This window comes from Tinamus guttatus, unplaced genomic scaffold, assembly GCF_059628265.1.
Source record: "Tinamus guttatus ecotype Peru unplaced genomic scaffold, ASM5962826v1 Tinamus_guttatus_pri_ptg000402l, whole genome shotgun sequence".
NCBI lineage: Eukaryota > Metazoa > Chordata > Aves > Tinamiformes > Tinamidae > Tinamus > Tinamus guttatus.
In genome coordinates, this window is record NW_028288936.1 from 1,817,012 (window position 1) to 1,836,060 (window position 19,049).

Here is a 19,049-nt window from a genome sequence, read left to right on the forward strand (position 1 = left end):
AAACTTAATGTGTATGTTAGCTATATAGTATCGTGAGAATGCTCAGGATTCGTGGCATTTGCATTGCTTAAGTGTACAGTATTCATGTTGTGGAAGGACCTATTCAATAAAGCAATGGAAGAATGTAAGAATATTCAATTCCAATTCCTTTAGAAATTGGAACATTTTTTTATTTTACCTTCACTGGAAAATATGTCACACTTATTTGATTCAGTGGGATCAGCCTTTAAGTATACAGCATGCAAAATGCAACTATGGGTTGAGAAGTCCTGGAGATCAGTATCCTGAAGAACACTGGGGATGCAACTTCTGTGTAGGTGGAACTTGGTTGTGATGAACCAATTGTTGTTTAAGAGAAAACAGCATTATAGAGAAGTAGATGGGATGGATATGATGATATATACTGAATATATGGTTTCCTTTTTATGTTTTTTCCAGTTTGAATAAATTTCTATATATTTCATATATATGTATTTATACAGACATGCTATCACACACACATACTCAGTGAATTTTCCTCTCTCTGTGGTACTCTTTTTTTCCACTTGCTGATGAAAATGTGGTAGGAAGCAAAGATCTTATTTTGAGACTTTCTAAATCTCTTCCCGCTCTCAACAGTTTCTCGTGGTTGCTTGGGGTGTCTTTGTCTCTTTCCAGTGAACTTCAGTTTTCCTACTCTCAGCCACGGTCAATAGCTGAGATCAGGTCAATATTGATCAGGTCAATAGCCTGAGCTCAATAGCTGAGATCACATCCTAAGCAGATCCTGGTTCGAATGTTTGTAGGCTGCTTTCGTATGTTTTGATAGCTTTGTGAGCGGAGGTTTGTTAGCTCAGTAGTGGTGGTGGTGTCTGGAAAAGCAAGAGAGGTCGGTGAGTAACCTGAAATCCAAGCAAAATATTATACTGGTTCTTAACTTCGTAAGTGGCATCTTTTTATAATTTTCTTTGCTGTAAAATGTCAGTATACTCTAAAATGTCAGTCTTATTCTATATCTGTTCTACCTCGTGACACAGAAAAAAAAAAAAAACCCTTTAAAGAGGCTAAATAAGAATCTTGCCTTCTGTTCATCTCTGCCTTGCCCTAAGGAATGAATAACAGACATCTTTTCTATCACTAATAAGTTCTGGGACTGGAGATAGAAATAGAAAGTTTTTCTTCTTCCAGATACTTTATTTTTTTATTTATTTGTTACTGCAGCTAGGCAGAGCACCCTTTTAGGAATCCCATTAACTTTCAAATAGTAAGGGGTAGAGAGTAACTCAGGGATTTACTGGTGATTTCACTGATCAATTCATCTTTCACTCCTTCTTATCTGTTCCGAACCATACAATATATAACACAGCATTGATATTTTCTCCTCAGATTAAGATGTGCTGAAGTGCTCTCCTGGATTAGAGTGCCCTGTTAAATGGACTTTAACACAGTAGAAGCTTCAATGATCTCTGTTGACAAAGAACTACTTTCTTTTTCTTAGACACCTCAGCAGTGCAGCTTTCCAGGATGTTAGATGTGAGGACAACTACAGCTATGCTCAAAAATAAATACACTGTCCATATTTTTGGAAGCTTTTGCTTTCTTTTTCTTTGGTCTGAATAAATCCTCAGCTCTCTTCTTCTTTTTATGGCTGGTCTCAGATGAAAGAAAAACGGAATTAAATAAAAAATATACTGTCAACTTTCAAGTTTGCCTTTCATCTAACTGGTAACATATTCGTAATACTATCTAAGCTTCTCTGAAGGTAAGAGGTAAGGAGGGAGAACCGTACTGAATTCAGCTACTCAGTGAGCTGCACACAGGAGCTCTGGAAATGCAACAGCTGGTAACATCAAACCTTCATCACAGCCTGTGCAGACTAACTCCCCAAAGAAAGATAGGTTTGACTTCAAAGGCACTTTTAAAAGAACCTTAGTCTTTAAAAATTGTTCCCAGTATCTTTTTCCGTCTTCCTCTTCATTTTTTTTCTTTCTTTCTTTCTCTTTGTTTTTTCTATTTTACAGTCTCATTAAAAATATATTTAATCAATGTTGTAATTTCTTAGTTCTATTAATAGCAATATTCTCCCAAAAGCAGCAAAAGATTTAATATCTTGTGACTAATTCTAATTTCATCAACTGTGTTTTTGTAGGTCATTGCACTCAAACTACATTCATATTTTTTTATTCTGTTGTACACACTGCTGCTGGCCTCAAATAACGGAAGAGACAAAGTCTTTACTTATTCGCCTTTTTATCCTACAATCAGCTTCATCATAGATGCTCATATTTTGGTAGTTACAGCTTATATAGTCCTAAAGTTGAGGATCACCGGGGGCCTGGCATGAGGAAGACGAGGATGATCGGGAGCCTGGAACATCTGCCCTATGAGGAGAGGCTGAGGGAGCTGGGCCTGTTCAGCCTGGAGAAGAGAAGGCTGAGAGGGGATCTAATCAGTGTCTATAAGTACCTCAAGGGAGGCAGTGAGGAGGATGGCGCTGGCCTCTTTTCAGTGGTGGCCACTGAGAGAACTAGAGGAAATGGCCAGAAACTGAAGCATCAAAAGTTCCACAGGAACTTAAGGAAAAATTTTTTAACAGTGAAGATGACAGAGCACTGGAACAGGCTGCCCAGAGAGGTTGTGGAGTCTCCTTCTCTGGAGATCTTCAAAACCCGCTTGGATGCAGTCCTGTGCCACGTGCTCTAGGTGACCCTGCATGTGCAGGGGGGTTGGACTAGATGATCTCTAGAGGTCCCTTCCAACCTTAAGCATTCTGTGATTCTGTGAAAGCTATATGGATACCCTATTGTGACATTGCTTACAATCAAGCTTTAAATGCTCCTGAGACAGCTGTGTCTGAGCAAACGATAATCATAAATTTAGCAAGATCTGGTATTTCTAGTTGAAAACTTTTCTCGCTATTTTACACTATTAATATTCTCCTGGATATTCTCTAATCGTATAGATTGCTAAATCAACATAAAATACATGTTTTTTGAGAGGAAGTAATTCTGTGGATAAAATCAAAATATTAACCTTAATCATTCTGTGATTCCGTGGCCAGCTATAGATGTAATGTATTGCTTTACATCTTTGCAATGCAAATGTATTTCAATCTTTAATTTCTTTTCTACCTCTATGTATTTAGTTATTACGTTTTGTTAGCAAATTTCCTAAGGCTGCAAGTTATCATGCTGTTTCTTTGTCTATGTCCAGTTTTATCTGCAAAACCTTTTGAATCCTTTGGTCATGTTCAAGCAAATTGAGCTTGAAAGGTTTTAAAGCTATTAAGTTAATAGGTTTATAGGCGAGTTCAGGCTGGAAGCATCTCTGCAGGTCTCTAGTGAAGCCTCCTGCTCAAAGCAGGGTCAGCTTTGCTGTGGTCCCATAGGTGTCAGGGGGCTGCTCCCTTTGACAGGCTGCACAAGCCCAGGTTCCTCAGCCTCTCCTCATGGGGCCAGGTAATTTTGAATTGCCTTTAATAGCAATAGCTTTTTTCTTTCTTTCTTTTTAAGATAATGGTGTATCAAAAATGTATTAATTTGCTGGTATTTGCTGATTCTTTCTCTTTCTGTTCAAACATGGTTCTGTTTGCATAACCAAAAGTGCCCACGCAGCATGGTGTACTTTCCAGAGTGCTGGATAACCTTGCTGACGTGTAACACTACATACAGGCAAGGCACTGGTGGTATTCCCGTTACAGATATCACTCCCATTAATGGAAGCAGACCACACTTTAAAAGGGTCTGAGCTTGTAACGGCAGCTCATGTTTCTTTAATGAAACTAAGGCAGCACTACAAACCCAAGATTGGGAAAAGTGAGATGGAGAAGTTGCAAGGTAAGCTTGCAGGATTCTTCTGAATGGGAAGCAAATGTTGACAGCTGAGACAGGGATGTGTAGATTTCATTTTTGGTAGGTTGGACAGGCTGACAAGGAGAACATTATTTTTTGATGAGTTTTGACATGACTGTAAGTGTAGCAAAAGGATGTTTTTACTGTGGCATACCTACTTTTAATGGAAAAACCATATTAATGACACAAGTTTTGTAGTAGGTGTCAGGTATATTGAAGCTAACTATAATTAACATCATTTTATTGGTGCTGTAAAAGTAAAGTGGGTAATTTTTATAAAGTAGGAGCCATTCATTCAGCTATGCCATTTTATGTTAAAACGGTGAGGAAGAGGAAGCAGGTCTTCCCCTCACGCGAGTCTGACCAGGCACATGGCGCTTCCAGAGCGTTACAGCCCCAAGTCTCCTCAAGGGAGAGCTTGCAAGGAGGTTGCTTTGGAGAAAGGCCTTTAGAAGAGGAATGCCCTTATCCTCGGCCTCCTCTCCAGCTTTGACCTCTCTGGCGGGACTGATACGTATGCCCTCTGCTGGGTACAAGGGGCAGGATACACGGGCGTCTCTCAGCAGGCCGCGCCGGAGCTCCTAGGAGCTGCTGAAAGAGGAGCATGAAGTGCGCTCGGGCGCTGACAGGTGCTGTGGGAGGTAATTGAATAGCTGTCTGTCTGCCTGCTGTAATTCAGTTAGCTCTGAGGAAAAGTGGGTGGAAAACGTGTGAAGTTTTTTTTCTCACTTTTTGCCTATGAGATCTGTGTTGGTTAAAATGTTCTGTTGGGCTCTCTCTTTTTCTCCATGTTGAAATTGAGAGCTCATGCTGATGGACCTTTTGTGTTCTCAAAAGCCTGGACTAATTCCAGCTTTCAATAAACAGGCAAAATGTCATGGATTTATTTATAAAGTAAATGTGCAGTTTTAAAATCTAAAGGTGGTGGTTGTATTTTCATAGTGTGTGTTACAAATGACTAGAGTTTTCAGTACTGGTTGGCAGCTCTTAATTTACAATTAGTGAAACTTTTTGCCCATCAGTGCCACAAGTCAGAGAATAAGCAGTGATCAAGGTACGGTTTGATCCTGATCCAGGTTCTTTCATGGCAACATCCAATTGCTTCTGATCCACGTGGGTCCTAATGGCACAAGGTCTGCTGAGGGCTGCTTTTGGTAAATACAGAAAAGAATCACATGTTTTGTCTTGGCCCAATAATTACTTTAGTACATCATCTCTGTCTTTGATCAAGCTTTCCTGCCCACCAGTTTTACTTGAAAGCAACAACGTTCTTTCTGTATTAAAAGGTTACTCTTCAATGACTTTGATAGTCCTTGAAGTTGATCTGAAGCAGGTATGTAGCATATTCCCCACTGAGGACTTACCTGTGAGGCTCAATGAAGGGTATGAGCTCAGGGGCAAATTTCACTGTAAAGGCCTTAAGGTTCGAGAAGGCTTCACGAGCATCCCGTGAGATTTTCAGAGTTAAGTAAAGGAATGCCTAGCAGCAGCAATTTTCATGTTAAGTAGCATCACTTGTAAGACCTGTAGCAGGACATACAGTTCTGTAGATGGATTTTTACTTTTGCATCGGGTTAATGATCTGTTATGCAGTCTTGAATAATGTTTTATATTATAATGCATTGTTTAATGTTTATCCAATAAGATGTGTCTCAAGATTGATTACATTGCAGCAAGATTGAAATTAATTGAATTGTACAATTTCTGAGAAAGATATCCCCTTTCACAGAAAAAAAAATCACTTAAATTGATTCTTTTCAAAACCTGTTTGCAGCCAAATTGGGTTGAAAAGTGTTTCTGAATGTTCAGACTGATGTGTTAAATGAAATGGAGTGCAATATTTTTCAAACATACTATATGAGCTTTGATGGTCATGGTTATAATTAGGATTTTTCAGAGGGTGAATGATCAGCAGTAGTTGACAATACCCAAGAGCCCTGAAAATCATGCAATATACTTGAGTATTCAAATCTGCATATTCAGATTTGAAAATGTTAACCCCTTTTTCATTGCTGTTTTTTTAATATTGATGAAAAGAACATAATAACTTTCGCCTAAACAGGAATTGAGAGAAAAACTTTTTGGTTGTTTAAAATTTAGGAAGTTATCCCAGTTCAATACACCCTACCATTGAGCTTGATCTTCTTATCCTAGTTTGTCATGCTAAAAAAAAAAAGTGTATAAATTAACCATCATTGCTTCACTATGTTTCAGTCTGAAAATTGAAGATGACAAATTCTGCTGTAAACTACAGAATCATTGATTTCGGTAGAGATGCCTGGCCACTTGTGCTTATCCAAAAGGAATCATGCTGCAGTTTTGTTTTGCTTTGTCTAGTTGATTCACCTTCCCCATTTTCCTTTGATGTTCCCTAACTCGCTATGGTTTATTGCATTTCTGGGATGAAATCCAATGCAACCTTTGCATAGTTGCATTGTAACGACCTGAAGAGAACCTCTCACCTCTTAAATCTAGCTAGAATTGAGTAATTTTACTACATACTTTGTATGCTTGTGCTTCATTGCTACTTGTTGCTTTCCAGATTTGTCCCTCCCACTGAATTCAAAGTACTGTTTTTTTTTCAGATATATTCACATGTTTTATGAAAATGAAGCTTGCCCTACTCATAATTTTAGGGCTTATTAAAATAACTTTTATAATTTTAAATTAGGGGAGATATACATCCCATCCCAGTCCTTGTCTGTTTAAAAGTTCTTATAATGGCCACATTCAAGTACTGTTCACTAGTGCAAACTAAATAAGTCTTCAGCTAGAACAGGCAGCATTAGTATTTATCAACAAAGTGTGACATGGGCTGATGCCTTGGAACATACCTTTCCTGCGTGCTTGTTGTAAGTCAAGGAAATAGCTGTGTATGTGTTGCAAATCCTTTTTAGCTTTTTACTCCTCCCTCTGCTCGTTTTCTGGGCCTTCCCACTAGATACTCTCCCAGGCACAACTGACCCTTTTCATCCATGTAATTAACTCGTTATCAGCGTTATCAGCGTTGCCATTTTCTAACTGTCAGTAATGACGCTGCTGTAAATGCAGCTTTTTCAATAATACCCATAATTATTGAGAAACCAGGTCTTTGCATGGTAATAAATTCAAGTGTTATTGTTATCCATTGCTTGTAGAGCTTTAGGAAATTAAGAGTTCTTGTGAAACCACACGAAGTATAGAACCTAAATATGTATGCTGGGGGTTGTCTTTGTAAGCTCTTATCAAATGTTTTACATGTCATCACTGGTATCTTGTGTAATGATTACTTACTAAATTTATTCTATGAAGCATCTTTTTGTGCGAGACTCACCTTCCTTATTTTGTACAAATTTTAAATAATGCAGTACTGTTTGCTTTAAAATATTTTTAATCCCTTGCAGAGAGTGAGTAATGCCACTTCTGAACCACTATGATCTGCTCACAAAAAAAACCCAAATTTGAATAAAAACTCAGTAAAAACAAGAAAATTCTTCATTTTTTTTAATACTCTCACTGAATGTTAGCCATTCCAATTTGAATCTGCCTAATTCTGGCAGGTCACATTTACCAAACAACATCAAGCTGAGATGATGTGATTCTCTCTTAATGATTGATAGACTGAGTCTTCAAGCTCATCTGTTCCTGTTCCCACTCAGATCATTTGGAATCAGTTGCTGTTGGGGGAGAATTAGTCAAGCAGTGCAAACCGCGGCCTGTCACCTCTCTATCTCTCAATGCTGCTGACAGTCTGTTTTTTTTCAAAGCTAACAGTACAAGCCACATAAGTGCAAATAGCACAAATGTTATGCAAAATCTGTATTAGGCTGTAGAAGGTAAAATTTCCAAGGATGACAAATAGCATATCACTGATTCCTTTTTTTTGTTTGTTTGTTTGTTTTTTTTTTTCAGAAATTGAAAAATTTCAGGGTTCTGAAGGCAAGAAGGAAGATGAAGAAAAGAAATACCTTGATGTTATCAGCAACAAAAACATCAAGCTGTCAGAAAGAGTTCTGATCCCTGTCAAACAGTATCCAAAGGTACTGTAAATATAGTCTAATATATTTTTAGCTTTCATAATAGAATAGTAGAAAAGCTATGATTTTTAAATGCTTAACCATTTCTTTTTCTTGACTATAAATATGCAGTCCTGAAGATATCTTAAAGAAACAGAAACACAGTTTCGATCTGAGTTTAACTGCTGTTGGATATTATTTGGTGTAACTTCTATCTCAGAAAAGCTATCCAGAATTCTCTGATTCAGAAACTGAATAAGAATATTTTATTTTATTGAAGTGGGGTTTGTAGCTGGTCCTTAGGTGAACTGCTGAGGTGTTTTCTCATAGTGTTTTTTTTTCTTTTTTTCTTTTCCATAAAAATAGCAAGATACTTTCTTTTAGAAATAAAAGACCAATATAGTCACAAAGTATTCTGGTGGAATAAAGAAAAAATGATTTAATAACTGTCAGAAATCAACCCAGGTGTGCTTCAGCTTTTTCATGAGAAAAAAGGGGGATTTTTTCTGGAGTAATAAGTCCTAAAAGAGAAAGAAGCGGGATTCTTGCAACCCATTAATTTGACTGTATATGTCCCTACCTATAAAATTTAAATGTCTTTTTGCTGTATGCCTCTTTATATGGCATTTTCTTCTCCTTTCTGTTACACCTCATAATTAAAAAAGAAAATTTACATTGCAAGCTAAATTCAATAGTTAGCGTTCCATTTTAGTTTTTAATTTCACATTGTTCTGCATGCTTAGTTAAAAAAAAAAAAAAGAAAAAAAAAAACAGAGATACGGTGTTCTTTGTACAGCTTTGTATTTTACCTAAGCAGTTGTTGTAATAGTATACCAAATGAAATGGTAAACATCTCCATTTATCTCTAGAATATTTTTTTCTTACTGATTTATTATCGCTTGGTATTTGGTTCACCATTAGCCTTGATTACACACTCAGCTTTGTACTTTCATCAGTAATAGCAATAAATTACAATGGGTAAAAAGCCTATCAAACAAAATGAAAGGTATAAAAAATTGAGATTCAATGATTCAAACTGACATTTACCTCCTGACTAGTGAATATAAAACTGAGGTAATGTAATCATCCAAATGGTAAAGACCTTAGAAATGCACACAGTGATATAAGGAATTACTTTCTTGCTTCATGGCCTGAGGTACTTTGCCTAGATTTTATAACATTTTGAAGAAATGCTGTAGGTGACCTGAAAGTCTTAATAAGAATCTAATAGTGCTGTAACTTTGTAATGGCAGTATGATAATATTCTGATTATTCAGAATACTATTTGATGAAGATAGTAGAATGAAAGACAAACTCTTTGAAAGACAAATGCAATAATTTATTCAATATAGTGCCTGATTATGGTTAAATTAACCTTCATTTACTTTAATGAGCCTGTTATATTAATGAGAAATAAAGATATAAAACATTTTTACAGGTTTTGAACAGTCAAACAAATGGTCAGTGTAGTGCTTATAAAATACTTTTTCAGTAATGTAAAAGATGATCTCAGAAAGTTTCTGTTGCTGATTTCCTAGCAATATTCTGTGTTATATCTGTGACTGTCTTCTGCTGTCTATTAACCATCCTTCAAGGAGTAAATCTGCTATTAGGAACAAGCTGCTGATCATTATGGTATGATCACTTTTGTTGCTGAATTGTGTAATATAGGACAGTAAAAATCTGTACACAGTTGTTGTTGAAGATTGCTTTATAAACATTCACCAAAAGTAGCAATTGATTAAAAATATGTTAATTTTATATCTTTAGCAGAACATGTTAATCAGACTGATGTTTAGAAACAGTTAAGACAATTCTCTATTCAATCTGACAGGTATTTATTTTTGAAAGAATATTACTTTACATTATTCATTGCTGATATGCTTTTCTGGGCAGTGTTGGATGAACAGGATTCTGAAAATCTATAAAAGTGTCCATGAGTGTAAAACTTTGGAAAAAAAAAATCTGAGCATTTGGCAAGAATAATAATTTAGTGTTGTTTACAGATTCTCTAATCTACTTAGGGATGAATTCAGCCCTCTAGAGACATTTGCTCTTATTTTAAATATGGCTGGACACATAACTTGCTCTAAGGGAACCCTTAGCATAAAGGCTCAATATGGTCTGTAAGGTTGCAGTGACGATAGATCCTTTCAATGACAGCTTTAGAATTAGAAGCAGCATTTTAAGCTTTGAGGAAAAATTGACTTGAACAGAAAATGCTCCTAGTCGCTAAATAGCTCTTGAATTTGCAGAATAGGTATTATAAAATTGTCTTTGCTCAAGTGTCTACAGTTTGATTTATGAATTATGAAATTGCTGGTGCAGACAACATAAAAAAAAATCAAAGACTGTGATTAGCAGCAGCTATCTAATATTACCGTGTCTGTCAAGGATACAGGCCTCTCTCCTTCTCTGGAAAACAGAAATATAGGAGGGACAAGAAGTGTAAGTAGATAGTTCAACAGCTGTCTTTTCCAAGATGAATCACTTCAAATCTCAGTAGCTCAAGTAAAAGCTCAGTCTCATTTACACACACTTCTTCTAGGCCATAAATAATGTTAGTGGCTCAAAATTTCCTCTGAAACTGTAGGCTAGTCCTGTATTGTTTATCCTTTTCTTTTTTCCTGTTCCATAATTCCTTTTTCATTTTTACTTCCATGATATCTGAATTCCAAGGCAGAGCAAGCAAGACCAATGAAAATAGCCAGAAGAATACTTATTATTGGCATTCCTATTTTTCAACAGTTTTAGTAGTTCAATTTAAAATCCATGATGAATACCCAGGGGGTTGTTCATAAAGGTTTAGTCATCTATTAGTTACATGCCTTATTTCAATTACATCCAATCTGGAAAAAAAGGGTTGGTTATTTAAAAAAAAAAAAAAAACGGACAAACTGTAAAAATTATCTTGTGGAAAAACTTGGAAGCCACACTTGAGAGGCTTTATGGGCAAACTTGTCATTTGCCTACCACTACCTAGTCCTGTTTCCAAGAGATCCACACATTACCCTAAGAGTTTAGGGTCAAAACACCAATAAGCATAATTACCACATTAATATGACAAAAGTCTTTATGGGGAAACTTTGATTATCACGTTTCAATAAATATTTTTTTCCTTCATATGAATTTCAGCAGTTACCTTCTTTCCAGTCACTACCTTATCAATTCACAAAATCACTATTGTATTTTTAAAGATAAGGGAACCCATGTCAATTTAAATATATAGATTTGTATTTTTCTTATAAGTTGTTATTTTTAGAAATTAAATTCTATTTTGGGTAGACCTGCTTACAATTATATCTTTTGTTTATGATCCATTGACAGGAAAACTATTATAGATCTAGGAGCAATGGTAAAAATTGGGCAAATTTGGAGCCAAAATACTGAGTTATTTAACTGTATTGCAGTTCACATTCAAGATAAGAAATGGTCAAGTTGTATCAAATTTCAATGACATCACATTCTAGAAAAAATAGTTGCACTTAATTAGCAAATCATTTTTCAAAATCATTTAGTTGCTAAAGAGTGGGAGCCACAGTTTCAGGTGATGATACTTAGAAATAGTGAGCTCTCCTTTTCCCGAGGAAGTACAGAATTCAGACAAATGTCTTCTGAACAAAAAATGCATTTCCTAGCAGTATGGTTACTGAATAAAGAAAGTTTTGTCTACAAATGCAGCAGGATCATTGGATGCTAGCGTGAGTACAAGCATGGAGTTCTAAGATCACATATCAGTTTGTGTGTGAATAATTATTTCTGCAACAATTGGAAAATTAAAATATTATTCTTGCTTTGCCAAAATTGGATAGACAAGAGTCCAATCTGAAGTAAATTCTAATGACTTAGAATTCAGTTTTACATAAATACTTTAAAATGTTGCCATAGTAAAATGTATATCAACATTTCAGAAGGGAGGTTACCTGGAGAGATTCATTTTTATATCTGAAGGTTGAAACGTCCTTAAATAAGGCCAAAGACACTTAGAACATGCTGTATGTGCCAGTTTACTGTATATGCATGTACTCGGAGAAATCCATAGTAGAAATGTGCCATAGAATGGAAGATTCCAATTGCTCTGCAAGTCTAGAGCGCTCATCAGAGAGCTGTGTTCTCCCCTTTCAGTGGAGTCCGTGTGAGAGAGGTACTGTCTCTTCAGACTGAGTGCTCCATGGCACACTTCAGTTATATCCCCAAACTTCAGCAGCAGTATATGCAGTAAAACACATCCATCACAGTCTGCTCAGTTGACAGTCCTTGACATCCATGTGAGGAGCAGCATTTTCAACTGGTATATGATGGCATCTGCAAGGTGACTGTGTTAGGGATGAGATGAAGTTCTAAACCATGACCAAATAATGGTAGTTTTATTTTCTCTGTACTGTTTTTTATTTTTGAAAATGAAAATTGCCAAAATACAAGATACTAAAAACATGTCCTAACTACTGTATTCCTAGAGTAAGGATCTACAGATCGTGCTTTATAGCAGGAATGACAAAGATGGCAAGCAGGTCGTTTCTGAATGGCTTTCACGATGTAGAGTTGCATACTGAAAGCCACAGTATTTTCCAGAGGAAGCAATGTAATAAAGCCTCTTCCCTGCACAAAGGCAAGATAACAAGTCAACTGATAGGCAGTAATGGTCCCTTTGAGAAATACCATCTCTTAACTCCTGCTGAGCTTTCTAACTCCTGCTGATTTTCATCTGGATGTTTAACTACCGTTTTGGAAAAATAAGGATGTCATCCAACTCACTACCCCTTGAAAAGATGCTGACACCCTGTTTTACAGCATGCGTTTCCAGGGAAGAGATTTAAGCTAACCTTGTTATATAAGGTAAATTAAGTTAAATTCCAGATTCTTCATATTCTTAGTTTGTCTCATGACTGAAATCACCTTTCTTGTTCTTTGTCGTTCTTTTAACTGGTTATTGTGTACAGAACATGTCAGGTTGGATTCACGGCTCTTGAAATGAAATGTATTTGTCCACATATAAACTTGCAAAGTATTTAAAACTCTGTAGTGCATTAAAAAGAGTTCATAGGTGATTTGGACAACAAGGTACTATATTCCTTTCGTATATATTATATCTCAGAGTGGATCTCTCTGCTGAAAACTTTCTTATTGGGCATTTGAAATAGATTTTGGGTGAAATAACTGCTTTTAGGAGAAGGCCTGGGTCTATACTATTTTGCTTTCCTAATAAATTTAACGTAGGTCAATGTGATTATTTTGTTTTAAATAGTGATGTCCTTTAGGCACTACAAACAATTCCAAGAAGCTTGAATGTAGAGATGGTATTAATGAAAATTATGTCCACGTAGCATCAGGAAGGCAGTTATCAACATTCGATCAGTCATTTCTCAATTCTACCAAGTACATATTTCAGTAAACCTTGAGTAACCTCAGTAACTCTTTTTCACTCACATAGATAATGGAGGGATGTATTTTATATGTTATTACCTATACTGGAATAGGAATATTAATAAGAAGCTGTCTAAATTGGTGCAACATGAATTTTTCAGGAAGGCAGGAAGCAATTGATAATTGCTTATCAATTCAGCTGAGATCTGTCTCTGAGTTTTCCCCTGCGTCTAATTAATTAACCATTTTTTTACAGTTAATTAACTGCTATGTTTTGTATTGTGTCAATTCCATGTTAAAATATACAATGAAAAAAATGCAAATTAATTCAGGAGACTTCTGGGAGAGGAAGACCTATGATTATTCCCCTCCCCAAAAGTGAAAGGAGGAGCTTATTTTCTTGACATTCTTTATTCACTTGCTTTACATACATAGAATAAAAACCTGTAATATTTCTGTTTCTGTTCAAAATATTCAGAAATTTAGTTATAGAGATGAAGATAAAATAAAAAATATAATTGATAATGAGGAGAAGATGTTTCAGACTGGTGAAAATCTAGGAAGAGAAGTGAGAGAGAGAAAAAAAAAAAGAGACACTAAAGATTTTGAATACAAATGAGTAACCAGAGTCACGATGTCTGTAGGAAAAGTGGTTAAGGAGGAGAGAGTGAAAAAGGATAGTCATGCCTGAGACTGAGGGAGGACCAAATTCACAAACATCTGTATATGCAGATAGAGAGATAATTGTAAAAGAAGGACTTGAAAGAGATGGGAATATGAGTGAGATGAAATGATTGAACTCCAAGATAAGCCAGTAAGAACGATTCATGAAAACTTTAAAGGGAGAGTCATGAGTCAGGCATAGGAAAGAAAAAAAAAAAAAAAAACAGGAAGCCTCATTTCCATGGAATTTTCATGCTTTGTTGGTCTCCAGCACCATCACAGTGATCTGTAACCAGCTCCGCACCCCCCACGCTTTTTTAGATGACACTGGGCAGAGGTGAGAGCGTGTGGGGGACAGTTTGAAATGACCCGTGGGCTGATTCTCTGATGAGCACTTAGATACTGAATGAGCTTTCACCAAACACATCAATAGCTGTGTGCTCACATCCTCCTTCTCAGTAACAAGTCTGTACCGTGACAGCAATTTTTATGAATTATGTGGTAGCATATGCATTGCTAACACTTCCACTAGGCTTTTGCTTTTTGCACTGGGGAGGAGGGGGGAAACTGTTCAGCTCAATTTCCAATAAATTTTACCTCATTCACTTTTGATTTTGGTTCTTTGAACAAACACTATTGAGAAATCAAGGTGAATGGGTATGAACTGAACCACAGGAAGTTCGTCTGCATGTGAGGAAGAACTTCTTTCCTGTGAGGGTGACAGAGCCCTGGAACAGGCTGCCCAGAGAGGTTGTGGAGTCTCCTTCTCTGGAGATCTTCCAAACCTGCCTGGATGCCACCCTGTGTCACGTGCTCTAGGTGTCCCTGTTGGAGCAGGGGGGTTGGACTAGATGATCTCCAGAGGTCCCTTCCAACCTCAAGCATTCTGTGATTTGGTGATTCTGGGAATGCCATTTCTTCTAGCATGGCATGTATGAAACAAGCATTATTGTAGAAATTATCTCCTAAGAAAATGTGTGAACAAAGAAAAGAAAGACCTAGAGTGGAAATGGTTCAATTGTGTATTAATGTTTCAAATATGTATGATTTTTCCATGTGTATTAAGAATCTGTTTGGTTTGATCACGTACTGTTTTGAACAAGTGTGCTGTTTTTAAAATTAGTGTATGACTGAAGCAGCTATTTATACCTTAGAAGCTATGATCAAGCTGTGCAGTTCCTTGATGTAGATTTTTGACATTTACTGATGTTTTGTCTTTCCATTGTTTTTTAAAGTCGTCTCCATGGTTTGTGATGGCATGCTTAAGCTTATAAATCCTCTTTTGCAAATTTGTTCCTTTATACAGTTTAACAATTTGAGACCTTGTTAAAATCTTGGCTAAAAATGTCTTTGCAAGATTGTGCTGTGTAGAGTATTAGTTACAATCAGGTTGATTCTGGGGAAGTTCTGCCCCTGTTGTCCTTGGCTTCAGTTTAGCTTGATTTTAGCTTTTAAGGGATGACTGGCTTTGTTCATTACTGCTGGAAGTGAGAATCCATAAAATGTTTGACAAGTCAGAAAAATGCACAGTGAGCATATAAAAATCTTTAATATTGCAGTACCTACTTTGCTATTTGTCACAGTGCTGAATATGTGCTTATATACTCTTATCGTTCGTAAACTCGTGACTTCTTGCAAGTAACTCAGTCACCAGTGCTAAAGGGTGCGTTCTGGAGGGTGAGCTTTTCTGCCCTTGTTCTGTCATAAAAGTAGAGCTCAGGCAGTGAACGTAGTGATTCTTTTATTTTTTCACACTCTTTCTGTTATGTTTTGATCCTCTCAAATCTGACAGTTAGCTGTTCTGCTTTAAAAGTAATTGTCACGTTAATCATCTCCAGGTGATTTGTGTGTTTACTTGCTGTTTTAAGTAAGGCATGAAGAAAAGGAAATAGTCAGTGATATCCCTCTTAAATGTATAGATGAGAAAATACTAAAATTCCAAGGATTCGGCTTGTGAGTTCAGTGAGTAGCCAGGACTTGAAACTACAGTTTGTTTCACTTTACACTCATGTGTAAGGCAACAGGACAGTGAGGTCTGTCTTTCAAGTCTGGAGATGTTTCAGTTGTCTGGAAAAAAATCAGTATATTTTATAATAATTATAATAAAAAAAAAGAACTATGTGGCTAGCCACAGAATAGGGATTCTTACCTCCCTTACTAGGTTTATTCTTTTTCCACTCATAGCTCTATATAGTCTTGAAGAGCCTATATACTTGGAAGGATACAAGAATTCAGGCTGATGCCAAACTAAATCTAAAGATTAGGCTTGTTTTGTTTTACAGCTGTATTTTTTAAAGAGAAATCTGAGCAACACGAGAGGAGTATTATTAATTTAGGTAAGATGTACTGTTCTTAAATTAATGCTATGTATACTAATTTAAATAAATGCTTAAATGTCAGAACTATTTCAAAATTTAAGTTACATTTTCTCAGTACTGTAGACTTCTTTCCTACAAATAAGTAGCTCCTTTTATGATCCAGGTGTCTGCTTTAATGATGTCCTTATGAACTGTCTAATTAACTCTGAAAAGCTGAATCAAATATGTGAAGAATAGAGTACAGGTAAAGTGTGAAATCTGTATCTACATTTTTATTTTTCTTGCTATTGTTTTATATTCTAAATAAATTGAAAATAAATACTTTGAAACCTTCCAAACCTTCAAAACTCATGTAACCAAAATATTCTTATGAGGGAGTGACTTATCTCAATGTTATTCAGTACAGCTTTCCAGTATTTCCAGCCGCACTCAAAAATTGTAATATATATGAATCTTCTATGCAGCATTTAATTATCAAAGCTATCAGGAAAAATTTGACTTTATTTCTACTGCTACTAAGATACATAAATAATATATCACCCAAACATTTCTATTTCTTTGTTTTCTCACTTTTTTTTTCTTTTTTAAGACCTGACCTGTCATCCCTCTATCTGTACTTATTTTCTTTTTTTTCATCAGGAGACAAACTGTGGTTGTAGTCTTCTCATCACCAATGTCAAATTTAAAAGTTTGTTTAGTGGATGCAGAAAATAGCTTCATGTTAATGAACTCCCATTTTTGTTCATGATTTGTGTTTTCGATTCTACGACGTTAACTAATGTCTTTGTCATCTTAAGAAATTCTGTTCTGTGCAGATTCCTTTAGAAATATCTTCTTAAAATTGTTCCTCACTGCAGAGAATAGCATGTATTCCAGACAACGTTTTAGAAATGTTTCATTTACCTATCCATGGCCATATAGTATTCTAGCAATTTAGTTAAAATAACATTAAAATAATTAAAAACAAATAGCACAAAGTTATATTCCCCCTTTGCTTGTATGATTGTAGGAAGAGTCTTTGCAGGGTAGCTCTTTTTCTTTGTTTTTTCTTTTTTCTTTTTGATATGCATATAACATTTGACATCTAGCATTTACTGCTTTCTTCCTTGAGCTCAACCTTAAAATTACAACAAGGGAGCTAAATTGCTACACCGACTTTCTGATTTGAAGGACTTTGTCTGGGTTATTATGATGGAATTCAGTTTTGCTTCAACTACTCTAAAAGCCCATCTCGACATGTTATCATATAACATTTCATATCATAGAGCACTCAGAGGGCAAGCCAAAGTTGGACGCCACTCGTGCTCAACACAATAAATAAAACTGTTCTTTCTCCAAGGATTGACAGTCTGGAAAACACAACATAATTAGTAGATGAGAGAAAAAGTTCAGCAAGAGAGAGCTGATGGTTGGTAGCAGATGAGTGTAATATAGGTGATTGCTTGCCACTCACCACTAAGTCACCACAATTCTTGCATTTCTGTCTAGGTGTCATTATTATGTGTGTTCAGAGAAAAAAATATATATATTTTTTCATAAAATCAGTTTCATAAATTAAGATTGAGATTAGGCAGGAATTCAACCAAGAGCATGAGAAGACAATTCTAATCAGGAACATGATTTTGTATTAATGACATACAGTTTGTGCATTATTGATTTTACTAACAGATGTGCTTCGATTGTAACTAAAGATGTTTCGGTGTCTGTTTGCAATTAAAGCAGTATTGTTTCTTCCTGAGCTATTACTGTTAATTGGAGTATTTAGACTAAATTCTGTTTCCAGGATCATCAGGCCAAATTCACTGCTTTCAATGGCTATAACTCTGGAAAACTAAGAGGAGTTCAGAAAGCAAGTGTGCTGGTGATTCATGATTAGAAATAGAATGTAGCTCACATCCGCTTACCTGTGTTACTGCTTCAGGGCTACAAAGGGGAGAAAACAGTAAGAATTACATGTTTTCTCCAAATACACAATGAATCAGACCTAGTAAAAAAAAATTCCCAGTCATGTTTCTCATTAGACTTGTGTTCCGGAGGAAAATTAAACAAGTCTATATTTAGTGTGAGATTTCTGAAAGTACCATTGACTTCAGTAGGAGCAGAATTAAGACAATGATGCATACTTGTCAAAAGTTTAACTTGGTTTGAGATCAATTTTGGTTAATTTTGTCAAATTTCATGCAATTTCCTTGTTTCCTTTCTAGATATTAAAAGAAGCAATTACCAAAGTTAGTAATGCTAAGTAAAATTAAGTTGTGGAAGAAAAGAAAAAAAAGCTTTCTGTTAAATAGTTCCTTTACATTTTTTAGATATTTTAAAAAGGCAATTAAAAATAAAATATACAAGTCTACTATCATTTCGTAGGTAATGAGAATAAAATGTACCTTTAAGATGATGAGAATTGGTCTAATATAGTAACTTCGGTAAAATCAGAGTGTGTAAAACGTAAGTTATACTGCATCTTAATGAACAAAAAGCATGCTTTTCTTATAGATTTATATCTAAACACATATTACAAGATCTTTAAAACAGCAGAAGGGCTTTTGAGTTGGAGATGCTCCAATTATTACTAAAATGAGATTTACCCTTTCTTTTTGTTGTAGTGGAGTTTGGTATTTAATTGTCATGGAGTTTCACCCTGTTCTTCATGATAATGTTGTTTGTAATACAGAAATTTGGTGCAGCATGAATGTTTTATAGTAAAATTTTCCTCTGTCATAGACTGTCAACCTGCTTAGGTATTATCAAGGAATTAAAGAACAGTAAGCTGATATCTTTAACTGAAGTATAAGGCTATAAGAAGAGTATCCTCACAGATATGTCTAGCATTTTCCAAAGTGTATTTTAATGACCATAGCAATTTTAAAAAGTAGTAAGTA

General features: G+C 35.7%; 1 protein-coding gene across 1 annotated transcript in view; it reads left to right on the forward strand.

Moving 5' to 3' along the window:
- The window catches only part of KHDRBS2 (KH RNA binding domain containing, signal transduction associated 2), a 336,178-nt gene that overhangs the window by 57,509 nt on the left and 259,620 nt on the right, over window positions 1–19,049 (forward strand). Inside the window, exon 2 of the mRNA XM_088531225.1 lies at window positions 7,722–7,849. Coding sequence (XP_088387351.1) covers window positions 7,722–7,849 — 128 coding nt within the window. The remainder of the gene's footprint in view (window positions 1–7,721; window positions 7,850–19,049) is intronic.